The 21,275-nt window shown below is 45.0% G+C and overlaps 1 protein-coding gene across 2 annotated transcripts in view; it reads left to right on the top strand.

The window, feature by feature from the left end:
* The window catches only part of duox2 (dual oxidase 2), a 35,401-nt gene that overhangs the window by 4,069 nt on the left and 10,057 nt on the right, over positions 1–21,275 (top strand). For both annotated transcript variants that reach the window (XM_059946614.1, XM_059946615.1), the window contains exons 4-7: positions 7,492–7,626; positions 8,808–9,021; positions 14,760–14,974; positions 16,294–16,466. In XM_059946614.1, the coding sequence (XP_059802597.1) occupies positions 7,492–7,626; positions 8,808–9,021; positions 14,760–14,974; positions 16,294–16,466 (737 nt within the window). The remainder of the gene's footprint in view (positions 1–7,491; positions 7,627–8,807; positions 9,022–14,759; positions 14,975–16,293; positions 16,467–21,275) is intronic.

The following is a 21,275-nucleotide window of genomic DNA, read 5'->3' as shown; positions in this document are numbered from 1 at the left end:
CCAGCTCACAGTCTGGTCCATGGACCAGACTTCGGGTCTTCCAGCATTCCCTTGTCTCATTTGGGCTTAATGATTCTCATCTTGGGGCCGGGAATATAAGTGGCCCTGGGTTCGAGGCTGGTGGGTGGTTTGTCTTGTCAGTATGCTGTCTTTGTCTTGTCAGTATTGTGTCCTTGCCTCTGTGTGGGTTTGTCCCGTTGGTATCCTGTTCTTGCCTCTGTGGGGTAAGTCAGGCTGTCCTTGCTGTTACCCTATTGTGGGATCTGTTCCTCCTGGTCCTTGCCTCTGTTGGGTGAGTCAGGCCATTATTGCTGTTACCCTGAAGCTGGACTGTTCCCTTCCTTCCCTTCGAAGCGTGCCTGCAACCTGTGACTGGGGCCTCGCCTCACCTCACTTCCGCCTGGAACATAGCCTCGCCTCTGTCTGGAGACTTGCCTCAACTCCACCTGGATCCTAGCCTCGCCTCGCCTCTGTCTGGAGACGCCTCAACTACCCTCGCCTCCACCTGGATCCTAGCCTCTCCTCGCCTCTGTCTGGAGACGCCTCGACTACCCTCGCCTCCACCTGGATCCTAGCCTCTCCTCGCCTCTGCCTGGAGACGCCTCGACTACCCTTGCCTCTGCCTGGATCCTAGCCACACCTCGCCTTGCCTCCACCTGGAGCATAGCCTCGCCTCACCTCCGCCTGGATCCTAGCCTCGCCTCGCCTCACCTCCGCCTGGATCCTAGCATCGCCTCGCCTCACCTCCGCCTGGATCCTAGCCTCGCCTCGCCTCACCTCCGCCTGGATCCTAGCCTCGCCTACCCTCACCTCTGCTTGGAGACTTGCCTCACCTCGCCTCACCTCCGCCTGGATCCTAGCCTCGCCTACCCTCGCCTCTACTAGAAGCCTCGCCTCGCCTCGCCTCTGCCGGAAGGCTTGTCTTGTTTGGAACTGTCTGTCTGTGTCCATGCCTTTGCTAGGTAGGTCCGGCCATTTTGCCGCTACCTAGTGTTGGGAACTGTCTCATTGTGTTCAGTGTTTGTGTAATGAATCCCGGCCCTACATCCTGTATCCAAGGAGGGGTCCTGGCCCTACATCCTGTATCCAAGGAGGGGTCCCGGCCCTACATCCTGTATCCAAGGAAGGGTCCCGGCCCTATGTCCTGTATCCAAGGAGGGGTCCCAGCCCTACATCCTGTATCCAAGGAGGGGTCCCGGCCCTACATCCTGTATCCAAGGAAGGGTCCCGGCCCTATGTCCTGTATCCAAGGAGGGGTCCCGGCCCTACATCCTGTATCCAAGGAAGGGTCCCGGCCCTACATCCTGTATCCAAGGAGGGGTCCCAGCCCCTACATCCTGTATCCAAGGAGGGGTCCCAGCCCCTATGTCCTGTACTCAAGGAGGGGTCCCAGCCCCTACATCCTGCACCCAAGGAAGGGTCCTGGCTCGGTGTTCCATGTTCCTGTGTCTCCTTTGACTCTGTGTTCTGCGTTCCTGTTCTCCCTTGACCAGGGCTCTGTGTTTTCATCTTGTCGATGTGCCTCGCCCAGCCCAGGTGTACCTTGCCCAGCCTGGTGCTGGGGTTCCTTTGTCCTGTCCCGGAGTCTCACATCCAGTCCTGTGCCTCTCCTCCCCCTGTAGCCACGTCTTGTCCTCACCTGGTTCTGGAGTCCGAGCCTGAGTCAAGACCCAGGTTCTGGGTCCTTGTCCAGTCTCTGGCTCGGAGTCCAAGCCCAGGCTCCTAGTCCCCAGTTCCATGTCCTGGTTTCACTATCCTCGTCAAGTCCTAGCCCAGGCCCAGAATCCTTGTCTCGTCCAGGGCCTGTGTCATGTCCAGCATCCTTTCTTCCTCACTTCCCTTGCTTCCTTCTCATGCCTAGTCCTGTTCCTGGTAGTTCAGTGTCTGTGTCTTGCTTTTGGGTCTTCTCCCTTCACCCCCCAATATGACAGAGTTCTTATTAATGGATGCTAGCTCTTTGAAGCATTGCATTTTGAAGACATCCTCAGTACTGGGGAGGTTATTGCTCCATGACGGAGCTGGCTGAGTTTACAGCTTTCTCCAATCCTGTGCAGTAGCCCCTCCATTCCAGATGGTGAGGCAACCAGTTACAATGCTTTCCATGGTACATCTGTAGAAATTTGCAAGAATCTTTAATGACATACTAAGCCTCCTCAAGCTCCTAATGCAACATAGCCACTGTTATGCCTTCCTTGTAATATTGAACCCAGGACAGACTTTCAAACATGTTAACACTCAGGAATTGAAACTGTTCACTCTTCCCACTGCTGATCCCTCGATGAGGACTGGTGGATGTTCCTTCAACTTCCGCTTCCTGAAGCCAGCAATTAATTCCTTGGTCTTACCGATTGAGTGCAAAGTTGTTGTTGTAACACCACTCAACCAGTCTATGCTCTGTGAGTCTGGACTCAACAGTCTGTGTCCTTCATCTCCCTCTTCACTGGCTTCCAACTATCACTCACACGCCAACCCTCTTCAGCTCTTTATGCTGGCCATCTCCCCTCCGCACACTCAGTCCCGATGCAGGGTCTCGACCCAAGACAGTGACCATCCCTCTGCCTCCACAGATGTTGCTTGGACCGCTCTGTTCTTCCTGTATTTTGATCCTGATTCCAAAATCTGCAATTACAGCATTTACTCAGTTGTGCTTCAGATTTCTCCTTCTCCAGCCTTTTCTTTCCCACCCACCTGGCTTCACTTATCACCTTCTAGCTCTCCTTCTTCCCTGAAACCACCCCCCCCCCCCCCACCATCTTTTTGTACTGGTGTCTTCCCTCTTCCTTTCAAATCCTGAAGAAGGTTCTCATGCTGAAACATCAACTGTTTATTCATTTCCATTGATGCTGCCTAGCCTGCTGAGTTCCTCCAGCGGTTTGTGTGTTGCTTTGGGCTTCCAGCATCTGCAAACTCTCTAGCATTTACATGCTACTATGATACATCTCCTGACATTAAACCATGACAGATAAATACAGTACAGTTTCACTGAAGAACTCAGCAGGTGAAGCATCACCTGTGGGGGAGGGGGAGGAGGGAGAAATTGTCAACATTTCAGGTCAAAACCTTACATCATGTCTCCAAGACAAACAGTGTTGTACCAGGAGGAACATACTAAATCTGGAAGGAATGCTAAGTTCTAGATTATACAGAACAATGGGAAGAAAGCCCACTTTCTCCCCTAACAAGTATTACTAAAATGTTTTTAAAAAAACCATTGGCAGTAAAGTATTACAGAGCTAAACGTGATGTCATGTAAGGGAAGGCTTTTTCCTGGTTCACTGGCCCTGTGCACTGATCCAGTCTGTGTAAGAATTTCTATAAGGTCCATTAGGCATGCAATGCAAATAGTGTGAACTGTACCTGGCAAGGTGTGTTTTTAAACTCACACACTCGACAAGGCACTGTCTCTAGCCCATACTGTATAAACAGAACATGGTTAATGCAGGGTTATAATTGACCAGAGTGAAAAGCAGACTGAGCAAGAAGGTTTTTGCAAATCCTGGACTATTGTTAAATTTAGATGTTGATGTCTTCGAGTAAGTGAAAATCAATAAATACCACGATGAAGGGTCATCTATACCCTTGTAGGATGATCAATGCTCCAGTGAGGGGTCATCTGTACCCTTGTAGGAATGCACAGGTGATGAATTGGTATCACTATCTCCCAGGATTTAATGCATGAATTGCTCAGCTAATTTGAGAGACAAGGTAATCCTGGCTTCATACAGGTGTAAACTGCATGCTTGTGCACATTTTCTGTGGTAAACCTTGGCTTTTTCCTGAAGAGGAAGGGCTTCTGCACTCCAAATATCCAGGTGCTTGTAGACCAGCAGGATATTTTGCTGGTAATAAGCTCCTGGGAAGCTAACAGGATGCATTTATCCTTTGGGAGACATGACTGCCAGGCATTATCCACATCAGCTGAGGGAGGGATCCTGAAGGGAAGGTGAGGACCAGAGTATTTTCCTCAACACGTACACCAGTGTACAGCCCTCTCTTAAATGCTGATAAAACTAGACCCAAGGCAAGTATCAGATTCCCTTTGGAAACCGCATCAACCTTGTGCACCATACGCCCAGATGGAGGGGAGGCTCGGAGACTTCCTGACGGTGCACTGTGTGTCACAAACGCCGGTTCAGATTCAGGCCTACTTATCAGGAGAACATGGAAACACACAGTGAAATGAGTCTTTTGCATCAACAACCGATGTAGCTGGGGATGTGTGGCTTTTGAGTGTCGTCACACATTCCGGCACTGACACAGCAAGCCCACAACAGAGAACACACCAAGCAACAAAAGAACAGCAGCAAAGCGAGCCCCTTTCCTCTCTCCCTCCCACCCACCCACACAGACAGTCCTTCAGCTCCTGGACAGGCTTTTGGAGTGTGAAGAGCAGCAGGAGCAAGAGAAGCAGAAGGACAAAGAAGTTTACCGAGAGCCAGCAGACAGCACCAATCTCATCTCCCTAGACACAGGAGGCTGGAAATTTTGAACCTGGAGCAAGAAGGAATATGCTGGAGGAACTCAGTGGGTCAAGCAGCATCTGGTGGAGGAAAGGAATTAAAGATTAGCTTTATGAACAATGGAGCATTGCAACTTCCTGAAGAAGTTGTCTCAGCCCGAAACTTCGACTGTTCACTCTTTTCCATAGATGCTGCCTGGCCTGCTGAGTCCCTCCAGCATTTGTATTTGCTGTTCGGATTTCCAGCATCTGCAGATTTTCTCTTGTTTGTGATACAGTGAAATGTGTAGTTTGCAACAAGCACCGTGGAAGGTGCTGGGGGCAGCCCAAGGTAGCTTGCCCACGACTTACTAACCCAAACTCATACATCTTGGGAACGTGAGAGGAAACCAGAGCACCTGTGGTCAAGGGGAGAATGTACAAATTCCTTACAGAATGCGGCTGGAACCAAACTTCAGTTGCTGGTGCTGTAAATCGTTACTCTAGCCTTTACACTGTCATGCTGGTTTGGGTCCTAACCCTGCATTTCAGGACTGATTAGGGTTTCGACACAGAACATCAACAGTTCCTTTCCTTTCACTGAGCTGTCTGACCCAGTAAGTTCTTCCTGCAAATTGTTGTTGCTTCACCCATGTGATGAAAAAGAATGCATTGTCAACCTGTCTAATGTGCCACACACACTCATAGCTTCCTAAGCCAGCAAAGTTTCCCCTTTGTGTTCCACTTCTTCATTTCACTGCAGTTCACAGTAACCAAAAGTTCAAAGTACATTTATTATCAAAGTACGGATATGGGATTCGTCTTTCCACAGGCAGCCATGAAACATAGAACCTGTTTAAAGAAAAACCCCACACAACAAGGACTATCAAGCATCCAACGAGTGAAAAAAAAAGAACGAATTGCGCCAACAACAAAAAGCGAGTGACTAACGCAAAGAATGTTAAACATCAAACTGCAGAGTCCCCGAAGGTCAGTGCAGAGCCATGAGGCAAGTGAAGCTGGCCCAGGAGGTCCACAGCCACCGAGGCAGCCAGTTCGGCGCTGTGTCAGTGGCTGCAGGCCACAGCCGCAGGGCCAGTTCTGCACCGAAGCGCCTCAATCAAATCGTGCAGGTAGTAAAAAAAAGAGTAAACAAAAACACATGAAGCACGAACTGCTGAGTCCCCGAAAGTGAGTCACAAGCCGCCGACACAATTGAACCCTTCAGCATGGGACCTGAGACTCCTGCACCTTCCACCAGGAACAACAAGAGGGAGAACAGTCAAATGCAGGCAGTTGGCGCCAGACACTGAGCACCCATTCATGCTTTCCACTCATACTCTCATCGATTGTAATCTTGCTTGACACTTTAATCAGCACGGAGTAATAGAGCTGACCACAAGTTCACATTCCACCATTAGGAATCAATGGCTGTCCATGCGCACTCTTTTCAGGAGAAAAGGACATGACAGTAGAACCACCGTCTCCCAGTTCCAGTAACCCCAATTCATTCCTGATCTCTGCTGTTGTCTGTGTGGAGGGTATAAATTCATTCTGTGACCATGTGGTGCTGCAGTGTCAAACCACCACCTAAACTCGCATGGTTTGGTAGTTTAATTGGGAATGGAATTGAAAGTGGTTTATTATTGATTGTCATGTGCAACTGAGCTACTATGAAAATAGTAGATTTGCAAATTATTCATACAAATAATTTCAGAACACAAGTGCATTGAGGAAAACAGCAATAGAATACAGCATTACAATGACAGAGTAAGTGTGGTACAGGTGGACAATAAGGTGCAAGATCCTTAACAAGGTAAATTGTGAGGTCAGGTGTCTGTTCAAGATTCTTATAACATCAGCATAGAAGCTGTCCTTGATCCTGGTATTTTCAAACTTCTGTATTTTCTGCCCCATGAACGGAGGGTAAAAAGAGATATTTTGAGGTGGAAGGGATCTTTAATTTTGCTGGATAGATGGTTGCTTGAAGGTTGATGTAGATTTGATGGGATTGGGCTGAACTGTGTGTTTCTGTGATCTGTTTGATCTCCAGTCCATGATAATAGTTCTCACATCCCCTTTCAGAAAACTACCTATACAGATCATACATCAATGCATGAGACCCTGACCTAGTTCCTAAAATGTCTCATCACAACTGTGTTTAATGGAGTGCAGCTCATCTCAAGTACCTTGGAAGGACAGGAAGTCTTTCCTCACTGCTCATATGTGCAGGGAATTCACATGTGGAAGGGAGAGCCGAAGGTACACACCCTCCCCCGCCAAAATCTTCTCCCAGTCGTGGACTTGGAGATTTTTGGTCACATATCAAACACTCAGATCTTCTCCCGCCCTCTCCCGCCACTGCCCATTCCCTCCCCCATCTCTGACATTTATCTTACTCTCAAGAGTATCTGAGTTTCTCTCACCAAACCTGGAAGCTCCATTATTGTCGTGACTGCTGTTGGGAGTGGGCAGAATGCTCCTCAGCTCCTCACTGACTCTGCCACTGAATTGTCTGCATCAATAAGATCCCACTAGGGATGCTCCAGATCCTATTTTAATTCGTATGGTTGGGCATGAAACAGCCTATGCTTTTCCTGGCTAATTTCAAATCCCTTTTATATACAAAGGCAAACAATTACGGAATTCCAGGAATTGTGTATGTTTTTTTTTATCAACATGACAATATTTGGCTAAAGTGTCTGGGAAATGAACTCAATTTCCAATAAAGATGCTGTTGTCATTGTTTAATTCAGAAAAGTTTAATATCTTGAGTGGCTTGAATAACAAAAGGCTTCATCTGTTTTCCTTCCAACTTCACCTATATACAACAAGTCAAATAAACACAACTTCCTCTCCGTGGTTGTTCACAGTCATGGCCTCAGTTAAGACCTTGTGCACAGAAGTTAACTTACAGAAGGCTCACCTGAATGAAAATCGAATCTACCATTAATTGCTTCAACATATCTGCTAGATATATTTATAATATACTTTGAGAACCTCTGGTTCATGGAAGGTACTGAAGGTAATTGTGCTCAATATTCACTCTGTAGTGGTCAACTTCACCAGCAACTGGGAAGAGGGGTACGTCACAGTGAACACAACCTACAAGGCTTTCAGCAGTGAGATAATAAAGGCAAGAGTGGGTCTTCAAATTGGACTGGCGGGAATCAATGTGACTCTGAAAGGTAGGTAGAACCTTTTATTGATTGTGAATTGGCAGCAACTCTTTTGGCAAAAGGACTAGCAAAGTTTGTACAAGGGGCAGTGCTGTTTTACATCATAAAATCACTGCAGTTTCAGAGCTTGCCTGCCATGAGGTTCCAGTTTTCTGCCTCCCGGAATCCTCTCGAAGATTGCAGAGCGCTGGAAAAACACAAGCAATCTCCAAACAGCAAATCCCATGCTCCAGCAGTTCCAGAATCACATCCAAGATGAAAAACAAATGTTAAAAACAACATAAAAGAAGTGGAATGTATGGTTTTATGGTCTATCCAGAAGATGTTGACCAAAGGAGCATTGTACACAGGTGCCATCTTGACTGGACGAGCCTTTGCTACCCTTACTAATCAAGAACCTACCAAACTCTGCTTTAACTATACCCAATGTCGGCATCCACGGCCATCTGTCACAATGAATTCCACAGATTCACCACCCTCTGGCGAAAGAAATTCCTCCTTATCTCTCTTCTAAAGGGATATCTTTCTATTCAGAGGCTGTGCCCTCTGGTCCTAGACTCCCCTCTATAGGAAACATCTTCTCCACATCCAATCTATCTAGGCCTTTCAATTTCCAGTAGGTCTCAATGAGATCCTCCCTCATTCTTCTATATTTCAGCAAGTACAGGCCTGGACACATCAAACACTCTTTCTATGATAACAGGGAATGCTACAGTGACAAATCTACCAAAATTCATATGTAAAATGAATAATGTTGCAAGCGTAACACCATGCTGTCTTCTAGCCATATTTCCTTGGTATTTTTTTTTCAACATGGAGAGAACGGTTCCTATAGTAGGGGAGTCTAGGATCAGGGAACACAGCCTTGGAATAGAAGGATGCCCCTTTAGAATAGAGATCAGGAGAAATTTCTTCAGCCAGAGGGTATTGAATCTGTTGAATTCATTCCACCAGGAGGCCAATTCATTGGATATATATAAAGTTGACTGGCTCTTAGATAGTCAGGGTGTCAGAGGTTACAGGGAGGAGGCAGGAGAATGGGGTTGAGAGGGATATCAGCCATGATGGAATAGAGGCAGACTCGATGGGCCAAATGGCCTAATTCTGCTTCTATGTCTGATGTCTTATTTTGTTGTGCTTGCTGACGGCTACGTTTAACATGAGAAACACTTAATTCTCTGTTCTTACAGGACTTCCTGTGAACCAGCTGAATGAAACCATCGACTACAATGAAAACTTCCAATGGAAATTTGAGTTGGATTATGACAAGGAAAGTTACAGAAGGCTTGAGCAAGGGCTTCCAAATCCAATTTTGTATATTGCTGAGAAGTTTACATCAAAGGCTCCCTGTAATGTTAATGTGCAGTACAGGTTCTCTGGACATTATGCAACAGCTATGATGTGGTAAGCAAGACTCATTACTGCATTTTGGATAGGACACATTTGAAAATCAGGAGGGTTTGTTAATACAAGGTCACCCCCTGGTGCTATCAAAGCGCTGAGAATCAATGTCAGTGGGTTTCTCCAAATAAATTGATGGATTAAGCACACAGTAGTGATTGAACCACAAGAGGGCATTCAAATCCCACACACAGCAAGGTGGAAATTTCACTTCCAACATCTGGCTGTTAGTGGGCAAGTGGCAAAAAATTACGAACATTTACTCAACTATTTTGTTTTCTTCGTTCATTGAAAATGATTGTTGCTGCTAATAGTGATATCTATTGTGCATCACTGATAGATCCTGAACTACATCTGTAGGATGGGAGTCACATATTCAGCATGAGCAGCTCACACATAATACTGGAGGAACTCAGAAGTGCAGGCAGCATCTACAGAGAAGGACAAACAGCCAATGATATGAGCCAGGACCCTTCATTAGTCCCGATGAAGGATCTCATGCCCAAATGTTGACTGTTTAGTCCTCGCCATAGATGCTTCCTTGCCTACTGATGGCCCAAAACATGTGTGTGTGTGTTGCTCTGAATTTCCTGTGTTACGAACCCCGTAACTGGGTCACTTACCAGCAAGGATAGAGAGGCCCATTGAAGTCTGATGGTACTATTTTTAAAGTCTTTATTTATAAAGGGACACAAAAATAAGATTAATACAGACATTCAGATAAAATACGTTGTCAATACTCAATCTAAAAATGCGGGTATAATAATAATCATCAATTAAGCAATAGCTCTATCGTTTGTCTAGGGGATATTGTATTGTCCGATGGAAAGATAAAAGTCACTGTCCCTTCAAGCTGCAGCTCTTTGGGTTTAAGAGAGAGACGGTTTGAAACTTGCCCGAGTCTTTATGAGGCCAATCCGTTGAGTCGGGGGAGTTGGTTCCCCGTTGTTAGTTCCAAGTCATTTTCCGTGGTACCAGCCACCAGCCCCCAGGCAAGGGAACCGAACGCACGTGGCTTCCTTCAAATGGCTTCCCGCTATTACAGGATCGCTAGCGTTTCTTCTGGTGCATCTGAGGGGCTGTCCCTACTGCCCCTCTTTTATCTTAACTCGCAGGGTAGTAGATGTCAATATGGTTGGGGTGATGCGATCTCTCTCTCAACCAGCCCACTTTGCCCGAGGGCTTGCACGTAGTATAGTCTCCAATCCATAAACGTTGTCTCCAGGAGACAATGGCCATGTCTCTCTCTCTCATTTCCTGGGTCCTCTGACCCAACCCAATAATGCTCTTGCGATTCTCACAAAGGAGGGGGCTCCCTCGCCCCTTTGGCCACTCAGAGCTGTGGTGCATTCATAACACCTGTGTCTGCCAAATCTCTCATGTTCACATGTAAAGCAAGCTAGGTAAGGTCAGAAAACAGTCTCCCCTCCGTTGACTCCATCTAACATTCCCACTGTCTCAGGAGAGCAACTAATATGATTAAGGTCCCCTCTCACCCCAGTCCTTCTCTCCTCTCCTCTCTTCCATTGGTCAGAAGATACGAAAGCTTGAGAAAACAAGCCAGCAGACTCAAGGACAGTTTCTGTCTCACTGTTAACAGTCTTTTCAGCAGACCCTTCATACCTAAAGGATGAACTCTTGATCTCCCAATCTACCACAACATGGCCCCTGCACTTCTTTTGTCTACATGCATTGTGTTTTCTAAGTAGCTGGAACACTATATTTTGCATTGTGTTTTCTTTTTCCTACCTCAATGTGCTTACATGGAATAGAATAGAACTTTATAGTCATTGTTCAAAACAACGAGATACGGCGCTACTCCGGTCCGTGCAAAAACAATTTTTTACAATGCATGCGGTACAGATTAATTTAAATAAATAATATCGCTATGTAACAGTCTATTACATTCAGAGGCCATTGGCAAACCAGGGCGTAGCATTATTCAGCTCTTTGGTGATGTTCATCTCCAAAAACATGAAATTGGAGACCCTTTCACATTACCTGTATCGTGGTCCAGTCCGTGAAATCTGCATTCCGGTTCCCGGTCTGGTCCATGTTCCTTATTCCAGGTTTTCTGGGTTTCCCCAGTTTCTGTTGAGGCTGCTGATTCTTGGTCAGGCCGGCTTCATAAATAGCTTCAGGATTCAGCCTTGGGCTGCTGGATCCTCCTGTCTGTCTCCCTTCCTGCCTGGAGCCTTGCCCTGTTTGGAACTATCTGTCAGTGTCCACACCTTCGCTAGGTAGGTCTGGCCGTTTTGCCGCTACCTGGTGTTGGGAACTGCCTCTCCGTGTCCACACCTTCACTAGGTAGGTCTGACCATTTGCTGGTATCTAGTGTTGGGAACTGTCTTGTTGTGCTCAGCGTTCTGTGTAATGAGTCCCAGCCCTACATCCTGTAACCAAGGAGGGGTCCTGGCTCGGTGTTCCATGTTCCTGTCTCTCCCTCAACCCAGGGCTCTGCATTCCTGTCTCTCCCTCGTCCAAGGTTCTGCGGTCCTGTCCTAGCCACGGCTTTGTGTTCTTGTCTTGTCCATGTGCCTCACCTTGCCCAGCCAGTGCTGGGATTCCCTCATCCTGTGCTGGGGTTCCTTGTCCTGTCCATGAGTCTCACGTCCAGTCCTGTGCCTCTCCTCGTCCTGTAGCCACGTCTTGTCCTCACCTGGTTCTGAAGTCCGAGCCCGAGTCAAGACCCAGGTTCTGGGTCCTTGTCCAGTCTCTGGCTCGGAGTCCAAGCCCAGGCTCCTAGTTCCCAGTTCCATGTCCTGGTTTCACTATCCTCATCAAGTCCTAGCCCAGGCCCAGAATCCTTGTCTCGTCCGGGACCTGTGTCATGTCCAGCATCCTTTCTTCCTCACTTCCCTTGCTTCCTTCTCATGCCTAGCCCTGGTCCTGGTAGTTCAGTGTCTGTGTCTTGCTTTTGGGTCTGCTCCCAATGCCCCCCTTATGACAACCTGACCATTTATGAATAGTGGAGCTTGGTCGGGACATCTTGCCTTCCAGGTTTATGGGATGATGTGGCTGCTTGGCATACAGAACAAAAGCTTCTTATGCTGCATCTCAGTACATGGAAGACTGGAAAATGGAGGGCTATGTGAGAGGGAAGGGGTAGATTGATCTTGGGGTAGGTTAAAATGTTTGCACAACACCATGTGGCCTAAGTACCAATAGAATAAACCAATAATAATAATAACAACAAAATATCAAATATATCAAATATACATAATAAAAGACAAACAAATTCAAGATGATAAATGCAGAAAATGCCAAGAGAAAAACAGAAACAATCCAACACATTGCAGGATCCTGTAGCAGTTTAACTCAATCTAATTCCTTACACAGGCACAATCAAGTGGTAAACATCATTCACCAAAATCTTGCTTTAGAATACAAACTCATAAAAGAAATCATGCCTTACAAGCCTGATCCAGTTTTAGAGTCAGAAACCCACACATTATATTACAGCTGATTCATTATTACAGATAGGACAATCCATAATAACCATATGGGTATAATAATACAGGATAAACCAGCAAAAGCAACTTACTTGTCCCAATCATAATATTTACAAGTGGTGTCATCCCAAGGCACTTCACAATAGCATGAAACAAGTTGGGCTACACAGCAATATCAGTGTAAACCTTCAGAAAGCCAGTATACTAAACATAACTAGAATAGTGTGAAAGTTCCTAGCAATTGAGAAATGAGCATGCTTGGCTATGTTCGTACCTCAGGTTTCACCAGCTTGAGCTGAGAAAATAATAATTATCCAATATCAGTGAACTATTTGGGTTTTACAACATTCGAATATTTTCACAATTATCGCTAAGGACATTTGCTTGTGTAAAAGATTCTGAATTTATCAAGATATTTGAATTTGAATTTCACTGCTTTGATGAGGTTCAAACTGATACACTTGGATCAGTCGTCCGGAATTCAATTGCTATCTCATCAGCTTAACCACTACACTCTCACAGCTACCTCTAAATTACTGAAGGGAAGCATCAGGTTAATGACCAACAACGTGATCACTGTGTTGGGAATGAGGGGAAATTTGATAGAGGTATTCACAATTATGAGGGGCATAGATAGGGTAAATGCCAGCTGTCATTTTCCACTGAGGCCAGGTGAAAGGTGAACCTTTAAAGGGAACATGAGGGAGAACTTCACTCAGAGGGTGGAACAAGATGCTAGTGGAAGTGGTGGATGCAGGCTTGACTGCAATGTTCAGTAGAAATTTGGGCAGATACATGAATGGAGTGTGTATGGAGGGCTATGGTCCAGGTGTAGGCAGATTAACGGGTCAGCATGACCTAGATGTACCAAAGGGCCTCCTTCTGTGCTATAGAGCTCTATGACTCCATGTTGGTCAACAAATGGAGCTTGCCAACAACAGCTATAAAATATAGAACAATATTTGTTCATGACAAATACTGCAAATGGTGTCTGTGACATTTCAACATAAGATAATATCCTATTTTAATCAACATGACATGTCCTTTTCCTTCCCACTCACTGATAAAACCATGAAAATGAAAACAGAACAGCTGACAGGATAACAGAAAGCACATAGCTACTTACAGGCCAATCTTAGTCACTGTGGAAAAAAACATAAATCCAAAATTTAGGCTCACACCTAAAGGATCTGAAAGGAAACTGCAGTCAAAGATCTGATTATTACTAAGATGTTGATTTCCTCTTTCTTGATAATTCTCACCATTGTTAGTAATAGATGGGAGTTTGTGAGTTCACTGCTCTGGCTAAAGAGCTCAATACATCCAATAATGGAAACTAAAAGCAAAGTGTCCAACATTTTAAAACTAACTTCATAAACATTCAAGTTTTGATATATCAGGATTGTTATGTCCCGGAGCACACACAAAATGCTGGAGGAACTCAGCATGTTATTTGCACCGGTGTCTGTAATGAGTTTGTACATTCTTCCCATGACCGTGTGGGTTTCCTCCGGGTGCTCCAGTTTCCTCCCATATTCCAAAGATGTATGGTTAGGGTTAGTGAGTTGTGGGCGTGTTGTGTTGGCGCTGGAAGAGTGGTGACTCTTGTCCAGCACAATCATCGCTGATTTGATTCAACACAAACATTGCATTTCAATGTACATGTGATAAATAAAGCAAATCTTTATTTTTTTCTTTGCTTCTGTCTCTGTCTTTTCCCCTCGCTTTCTCTGCCTTTTCTCCTCACTTTCTCTGTCTGTCTTTCTTGTGTGTTGCTCAAGATTTCTAGCCTCTGCAGAATCTCTTGTGTCTTGTTACGTCCAGGCACAATAGAACCTGAGCTAACAAGGAATTGTTAATTTTCAAAGTTAGAACTCTGAAGTTATCACAGTTACAACTCACTGTGTTCTAAAAATTCAATCACACCTCACTCAACAAATTTCATTCAGAAAATTCTACATTCAGCAAATGAATTTCAAGGTCATATATGGTGACACATTCTGCATGTACTTTGATAATAAATTTATTTTGAATTTGACTTTGTCTTTAACAACGAATATCAATTTCAAATTTTTAGCAACTTAGAGAACAGTTTAGTGATTTCAAAATAATTTGAACTATCAATGCAATCTTTGGAACACTATAAGCGGCTCTTATTTCATCAGACTGATATTTCATTGTGACTTACTAAAACTGGAAAATCTACCTCATTAACCAAAGTGAATTTTAACAGTTGAGAAACCTTAGTTGTAGATCTAAATTTGTCTTTTTTTCTCCTTTCTACTCCAGGGTAGCATTTTGTTCCTGGGTCATCTCCAATGTTCTCTTTTCCATGTCGACAATTGTGTATGGAGCGTATATGACCCTGGTCACATCTACATTCATGATGTTTGGAGTCATCGCATTTGCCACCACCCGCAATGTTCCTCCATGCCTCATTCATTTTGGTCCAGCAACTTTGAAGACCAGTCTGAGCGTTTCTTTCTGGTTGACTTTGGCAACTGGTGAGCAGTGCAATTCCATGTTGTAATATCAAACGCAAGTAATACATAACGTCAATGTCAAGTTTATTGTCATATGGACAAGTACATCCAGGCATGGGTGCAATGAAAGATTTACATGCAGCAACATCACAGGCACATGCAGTCATATAAGCAGCATTCAGAAGAAAAATGTAAATAAAATGTAAATAATATGCCATTTTTACCAGAAAGGAGACAATTAAAACAAAATCAGTCTGTTGTAGTCCAAAGCAGTCAAAGTGGTCATAATGTTGCTAAAATGAGGTAGTCGTAGCAATTGTGCAGATTGGTTCAAGGACCTAATGGTTGACAAGAATAGCACTGGGTTGACCTTGAGAAAGAAAGAGATTAATTTGTGCCAGAACAGGTGTTCTGGAACAGGCCTATTTACCAGGGCTTCCCACCAAGCATGTGTATGAAGAACATTGTCAGAAACAGAATCTGATTTATTATCAATGATATAAAACACAAGGCATTAACAGGGCATTCAGCACACATGCCTCTCACTAGATGCATTTGTTTTCTGCACCATTTTCTTTCAAGTCCAGAGTCTGCTGTGTATGGAATTCCCAGATCAGCAGTCTCTGAGATACTCAAACCACCCCATGAGGCACAGAGAATCATTCCACGGTCAAAATCATTTATATCACACTTGCTCCCCATTCTGATGTTTGGTCTGAACAACAACTGAACCACTTGACCAGGTCTGCATGTGTTGCTACCACATGATTGGCTGATTAGGTATTTGCATTGAGTTACTGCCACGTGATTAGCTGATTAGACATTTCCATTAACGAGCAGGTGTACAGACATACCTAATAAAGTGGCAACAGGGTGTAGACAATTAAATAATTCGTGCAAAATGAGAGAAAAATAATAATCTAATAGTGGAAGGGGAGAAGCTGTTCCTAAAATGTTGAGCGTGTGTCTGCAGAATCCTTCCTGATGGTAATGAGAAGAGGGCATGACTTTTGCCTGATCGTGTGCATTAGTGCCTCTATTCAAGCAACCAGTCACAATACTTTCCACTGTACAAAGTGGTGTCCTAACTAGTTCTGTAACTGCGCAGCAAGGTGCAGGATGAGACTTTGAGTATGCTTTGCCCAGTGAGTGTGGATTCAGGAGGCAGGGGAGGACATGTCACGAGCAGACATTCGGATAGATTGACAATATGGAAGTTGGAGTGATCTTACTTTCCTGCATTGCATTCACTTTGGGGGGGAGCTGTGGGTAAATCTGTCTGTGCCATAATATCTTCTGCGGAGGTCAACTAAATAACTGGTTCCTTCTCCTTAATATAGCTTTGCTGTGCTTCATTCTCGGAGTACTTGTGATAGTTATGGATCACTTCATCCCAGAGAAAGTGAGGGCATTCTTCATGCTGAATGGAGAAGATGATGATATGGATGAAGTGAGCGGTGGCATCATTAACCAATACTTCGCAGATAATTATGCAAACACTATCTGTTTAAAGGTGAGTTAAAAAGGAGTTTCTGATAGAAACATTATTCTGTCTGGTTTAGAGGCTACAGGGTATAAGCTTGGATGGACTTGGCTGTATTATTTTCTCTGCAGCATTCGAGGGCGAGGCAAGACCAAGTTTATAAAATTATGAGAGATATCAATAGGTGGACAAAACAGTACAGCACAGAAACGGGCTCTTAATGTCTGCGACAACCATGATCCCAAATTCCAGTAAAGCTCTGCCTGCTCCTGAACCATCGCTCTCCATTCCCTACATACCTATGTGCCCCTTAGAGAACATCTTCACCCACTACCATCCCTGCTCTAAGAACCTTCTATTCTCTATGTTAAAAATACATTTACCCCCATACATCTCCTTTAGTCTTTCCCCTTCTCAACATAAATTCATGCCCTGGTTTTGATGTTTCTGTCTTGGGAGAAAGATTTTGACTGTCCAGTATATCAGCTTATCAGCTTTTATCAGATCTTGCCTCACTCTCCGATGCTCCAGAGAAAAATTTAACTAAGTCTGTCCAAACCTCTAGACTGTAGCCTCTAATCCAAATCTGTCCAACCTCTCCTTGTACCTCTGAATCAGGCAGAATCATAGCAAACCTCTTCTGCACCCTCTCCAAAGCCTCCACATTCTTCCTGGCACTGGAGTGACAAGGAATGCACACATTACTCCAAGTGTGGCCTAACCACAGCTGCAATATAGCTGCAATATGACTCTGACTTTTAAATTCAAAGCAACATCCACAAACAATGCTGGAGGATCTCTGCAGGTCAGGGAGCATATATGGAAAAGAGTAAACAGCCGAGTTTCTGGCCAAGACCCAGGTTCAAGACTGGAAAGGAAGGGGAATCTGCCTGAATAATGCCTTGTATTCTCAGCCCTGACTGATGAAGGCCAGCATGCCATATGCCGTCTTTATCAATTTCTCTTTCAGGAAGCAATGAAAAGCAATGGTGTCTGAAAAGAGGATGCTGTCCAAGTTGCATGCCATCTTGGACAATGTCTCCCATCCACTCCATAATGTACCGGTTAGGTGCAGGAGTACATTCAGCCAGAGACTCATTCCACCGAGATGCAACACTGAGCATCATAGGAAGTCATTCCTGCCTGTGGCCATCAAACTTTACAACTCCTCCCTCGGTGTGTCAGACACCCTGGGCCAAAAGGCTGATCCTGGACTTATTTCCATTTGGCATGATTAACTTATTATTACGTAATTATTTATGGTTTTATATTGCTATATTTCTTCACTATTCTTGGTTGGTGCAACTGTAACAAAACCCAATTTCCCTCGGGATCAATAAAGTATGTCTGTCTGTCAATAGGCTTACTGTACATCCCAGGATCATTCTGCACATCAGCGATCCTGCTGTTTGCTGTGTCCTTTCCCCTCACATTTGACCTCCCATTACTGAACGTACAATTTCCCTCTTTGTCTCCCAAAAAAGTTACCTTTGTTCCCAAAGTGAGTCTCGATCCAACCTCCTCATCCTTCAAGTGTGACCGTATAGTTATACCCTGTGGCTGGTTGAAAGGGGTGGATGACCAACATGACAAATAGCTGAATCAATAGCACTCCCTGCTCTTTGCAAAGAAAACTGCCAGAGGCTGTGCTATCTGCAAAATGATCTGTGGCAACCCAGACTTCGAGCACTATAGCACAGGAACAGGGCCTTCGAGTCCATGCTGAATGCTTTAAAAGGGCTCTGTCCATGGTCTACACCCATCTCTCTCTTTCATTGTTTCCGTCCCTCAGAGCACCCCTTTCCATTTTGATTAAAAGCAGGAAGTGCTGTCACTGGGTGCAGGTCAGTCAGCATTTGTGAGGGGGTGGGGGAAGCAGTTAGAATATAGAACATAGAAAACCTTCAGCACAATACGGGCCCTTCGGCACACAATGCTGTGCCTAACAAGTACTTACTTTAGATGTTACCTAGGGTCAGAAGTTAGAAGCTAGAAGTTACCCATTTAGGCATCCGTTAGTCTCGTGAGACCATGGATTTGCACCTTGGAAGGTTTCCAGGGCACAGGCTTGGGCAGGGTTGTATGGGAGACCGGCAGTTGCCCAAGCTGCAGGCCTTCCCCTCTCCACGCCACCGATGTTGTCCAAGGGAAGGGCACTAGGACCCAAGCAGCTTGGCACCAGTGTCAACACAGAGCAACATGTTGTTAAGTGTCTTGCTCAAGGACACAACGTGCTGCCTCAGCTGAGGCTCAAACCAGTGACCTTCAGATCACTAGACTGATGCCTTATCCACTAGGCTACGTGCCAACACTCTACCCATAGCCCTCTATTTTTCTAAGCTCCATGTACCTATCCAGGAGTCTCTTAAAAGACCCTATCATATCCTTTTCCACCACTGTCACTGGCAGCCCATTCCACACACTCATCACTCAGCATTTTAAAAAAAACTTACCCCTGACATCTCTCTGTACCTACTTCCAAGCACCTTAAAACTGTGCCCTCTGGTGTTAGCCATTTCAGCCCTGGGGAAAAACCTCTGACTATCCACATGATCAATGCCTCTCATTACTTTATACACCTCTATCAGGTCACCTCTCATCCTCTGCTACTGCAAGGAGAAAAGGCCAACTTCACTCAACCTATTCTCATATGGCATGCTCCCCAATCCAGGCAACATCCTTGTGAATCTCCTCTGCACCTTTTCTATAGTTTCCACATCCTTCCTGTAGTGAGGTGACCAGAACTGAGCACAGTACTCCAAGTGGGGTCTGACCAGGGTCCTATATAGCTGCAACATTACCTCTCGGCTCTTAAACTCAATTCCATGATTGATGAAGACCAATACACTGTATGCCTTCTTAACCACTGAGTCAACCTGCGCAGCAGTTTTGAGTGTCCTTAGGACTCAGATCTCAAGATTCCTCTGATCCTCCACACTGCCAAGAGTATTACCATTAATACTATATTCTGCCATCATATTTGACCTGCAAAATGAACCACCTCACACTTATCTAGGTTGAACTCCATCCGCTATTTCTCAGCCCAGTTTTGCATCCTTTAGTTTGGGACATTTTGGTAGTGTTTGAAGAAGGAACATCTGCCAGACTGTGGAAAGACTGGTGTTCTCCTTGGCATCCTAACTCCACAGATTTTGTATATCAGATGAGTGTTTGCTTTAACAATTAGAGTCATAGAATACTACAGCACAAAAACAGGACCTTCGGCCCCTCTTGTCCATGTTAAACTATCAATCTGCCTAGTCCCATCGAGCTGCACCCAGACCATAGCCCTCCATACCCTCTTATCCAGATACCAGTCAAAATTCTCTTGGATCGGCGCTCCCAAAGATTTTTGTGCCATGAGCCAATACCATTATGCGAGGGGTCCTTAGACCGCAGCTTAGGAAATCTTGCATTAGACATTGAAATTGACTCCCCCGCCAATCACTTGCCCTGGCAGCTCGTTCCACACTCTTACCACTCTGTGTGTGAAGAAGTTCCCCTTCATGTTCTCTTTAAGCATTTCACCTTTCACCCTTAACCCATGGCTTCTAGTTCTACTTACATCTAACCTAAGTGGTTAAAACCTGCTTGAATTTGCCCTAAAACCCTGCATGTACTCTCCGTGACTACACACTGTCTTCCCATCTGCTTGGAGCCAGATCTTTCATATTCAAATTCAAGGTTTATTGTCGTTCAACTGTATACACGTACATCACAGAACAAAACAAGGTCCACAACACAGCCTCTATAATTTACACACACCCACCAACAATTTTTCAGAATGTGAAAGCTCTTCTGTCTGGAAGTCAAGGGAACACAACTGACAGAAAATCTCCTTCCAATCTATACTTGAAAGTACATCATTGTTCCTTCAGCGTCAATGGGTCTAAACCCTGCTGCTGCTTCTCCAACATGGACTGTCTTGGGGTTAAAGGACATTGTATATGTGTGAGTGGGTGGGACAGAGATGGGGCATTTAGCTGTTGTTATGTTGTTACTTGCTGTGCTCTGCGTTGTTTTGGTGATCATTTGTGGGCATGCTACGTTGGCGACAGAATCTGTGGTGACAGTTCTTCTTCGAGTTTTACAGAGGTTTGCATCCAGCTTAATGGTGCATTACCACCACCTTCTGCTCCGGAGTGTAGATCAGATGATAGACTTTCATTCTAAATCCCTTCACCCGCTCACACACACACACATACCCTAACCTACACTTTATCCTCCCATCTTTAGCCATCCTAGTACCCTATTCCTGCTTATCCATCATATCCTATAAAAAAACCCTGTATCACTTAAGAAAGCTAAAAACACCCTGACCTGTGCTCTCACCCATGCCCAGTAATCCTTTCAATGTGAATTCCTGCACCCCCAATTCCCTTAGATTAATTCTCATCATCTCTCTCTGTATCCCATACTTCCTGCAACTCAGAATTACATGTTCTACTGACTCCTCTTCCTGACATTCCTTGTACAAACCTGTCTGGTGTTTCCCTATCATTTTCAATGTCTTGTTTAGTGCACAGTGCCCCAGCCTTAACCTAGTCCACAGTTTCCTCTCTTCCGTATCCACTGCCTACCCTAGTACCTGTAACACTCTTTTGAATTTGATTTAAATGCCTCCCTTTCCCCTTTCTGTCCTATCTTTCTTGCCACATTTGGTGACAGTTGAGGGCTGCTCTTTGCAAAGAACTTGTTTGTTTATTTATTGAGATTCAGCAGAGAGCAGGACATTCCAGCCCTTCAAGTGGTTCTGCCAAGCAATCCTCCAATATAGTGGTAGCCTAATCAAAGGACAATTTACATGATCAATTAAATTAACCTCCCATCTGGTATGTC

Source organism: Hypanus sabinus, chromosome 21 (assembly GCF_030144855.1).
Source record: "Hypanus sabinus isolate sHypSab1 chromosome 21, sHypSab1.hap1, whole genome shotgun sequence".
NCBI classification, from domain to species: domain Eukaryota; kingdom Metazoa; phylum Chordata; class Chondrichthyes; order Myliobatiformes; family Dasyatidae; genus Hypanus; species Hypanus sabinus.
Note: the sequence above shows the minus strand (reverse complement) of the source record. Positions and strands in the feature narration are given on the sequence as shown.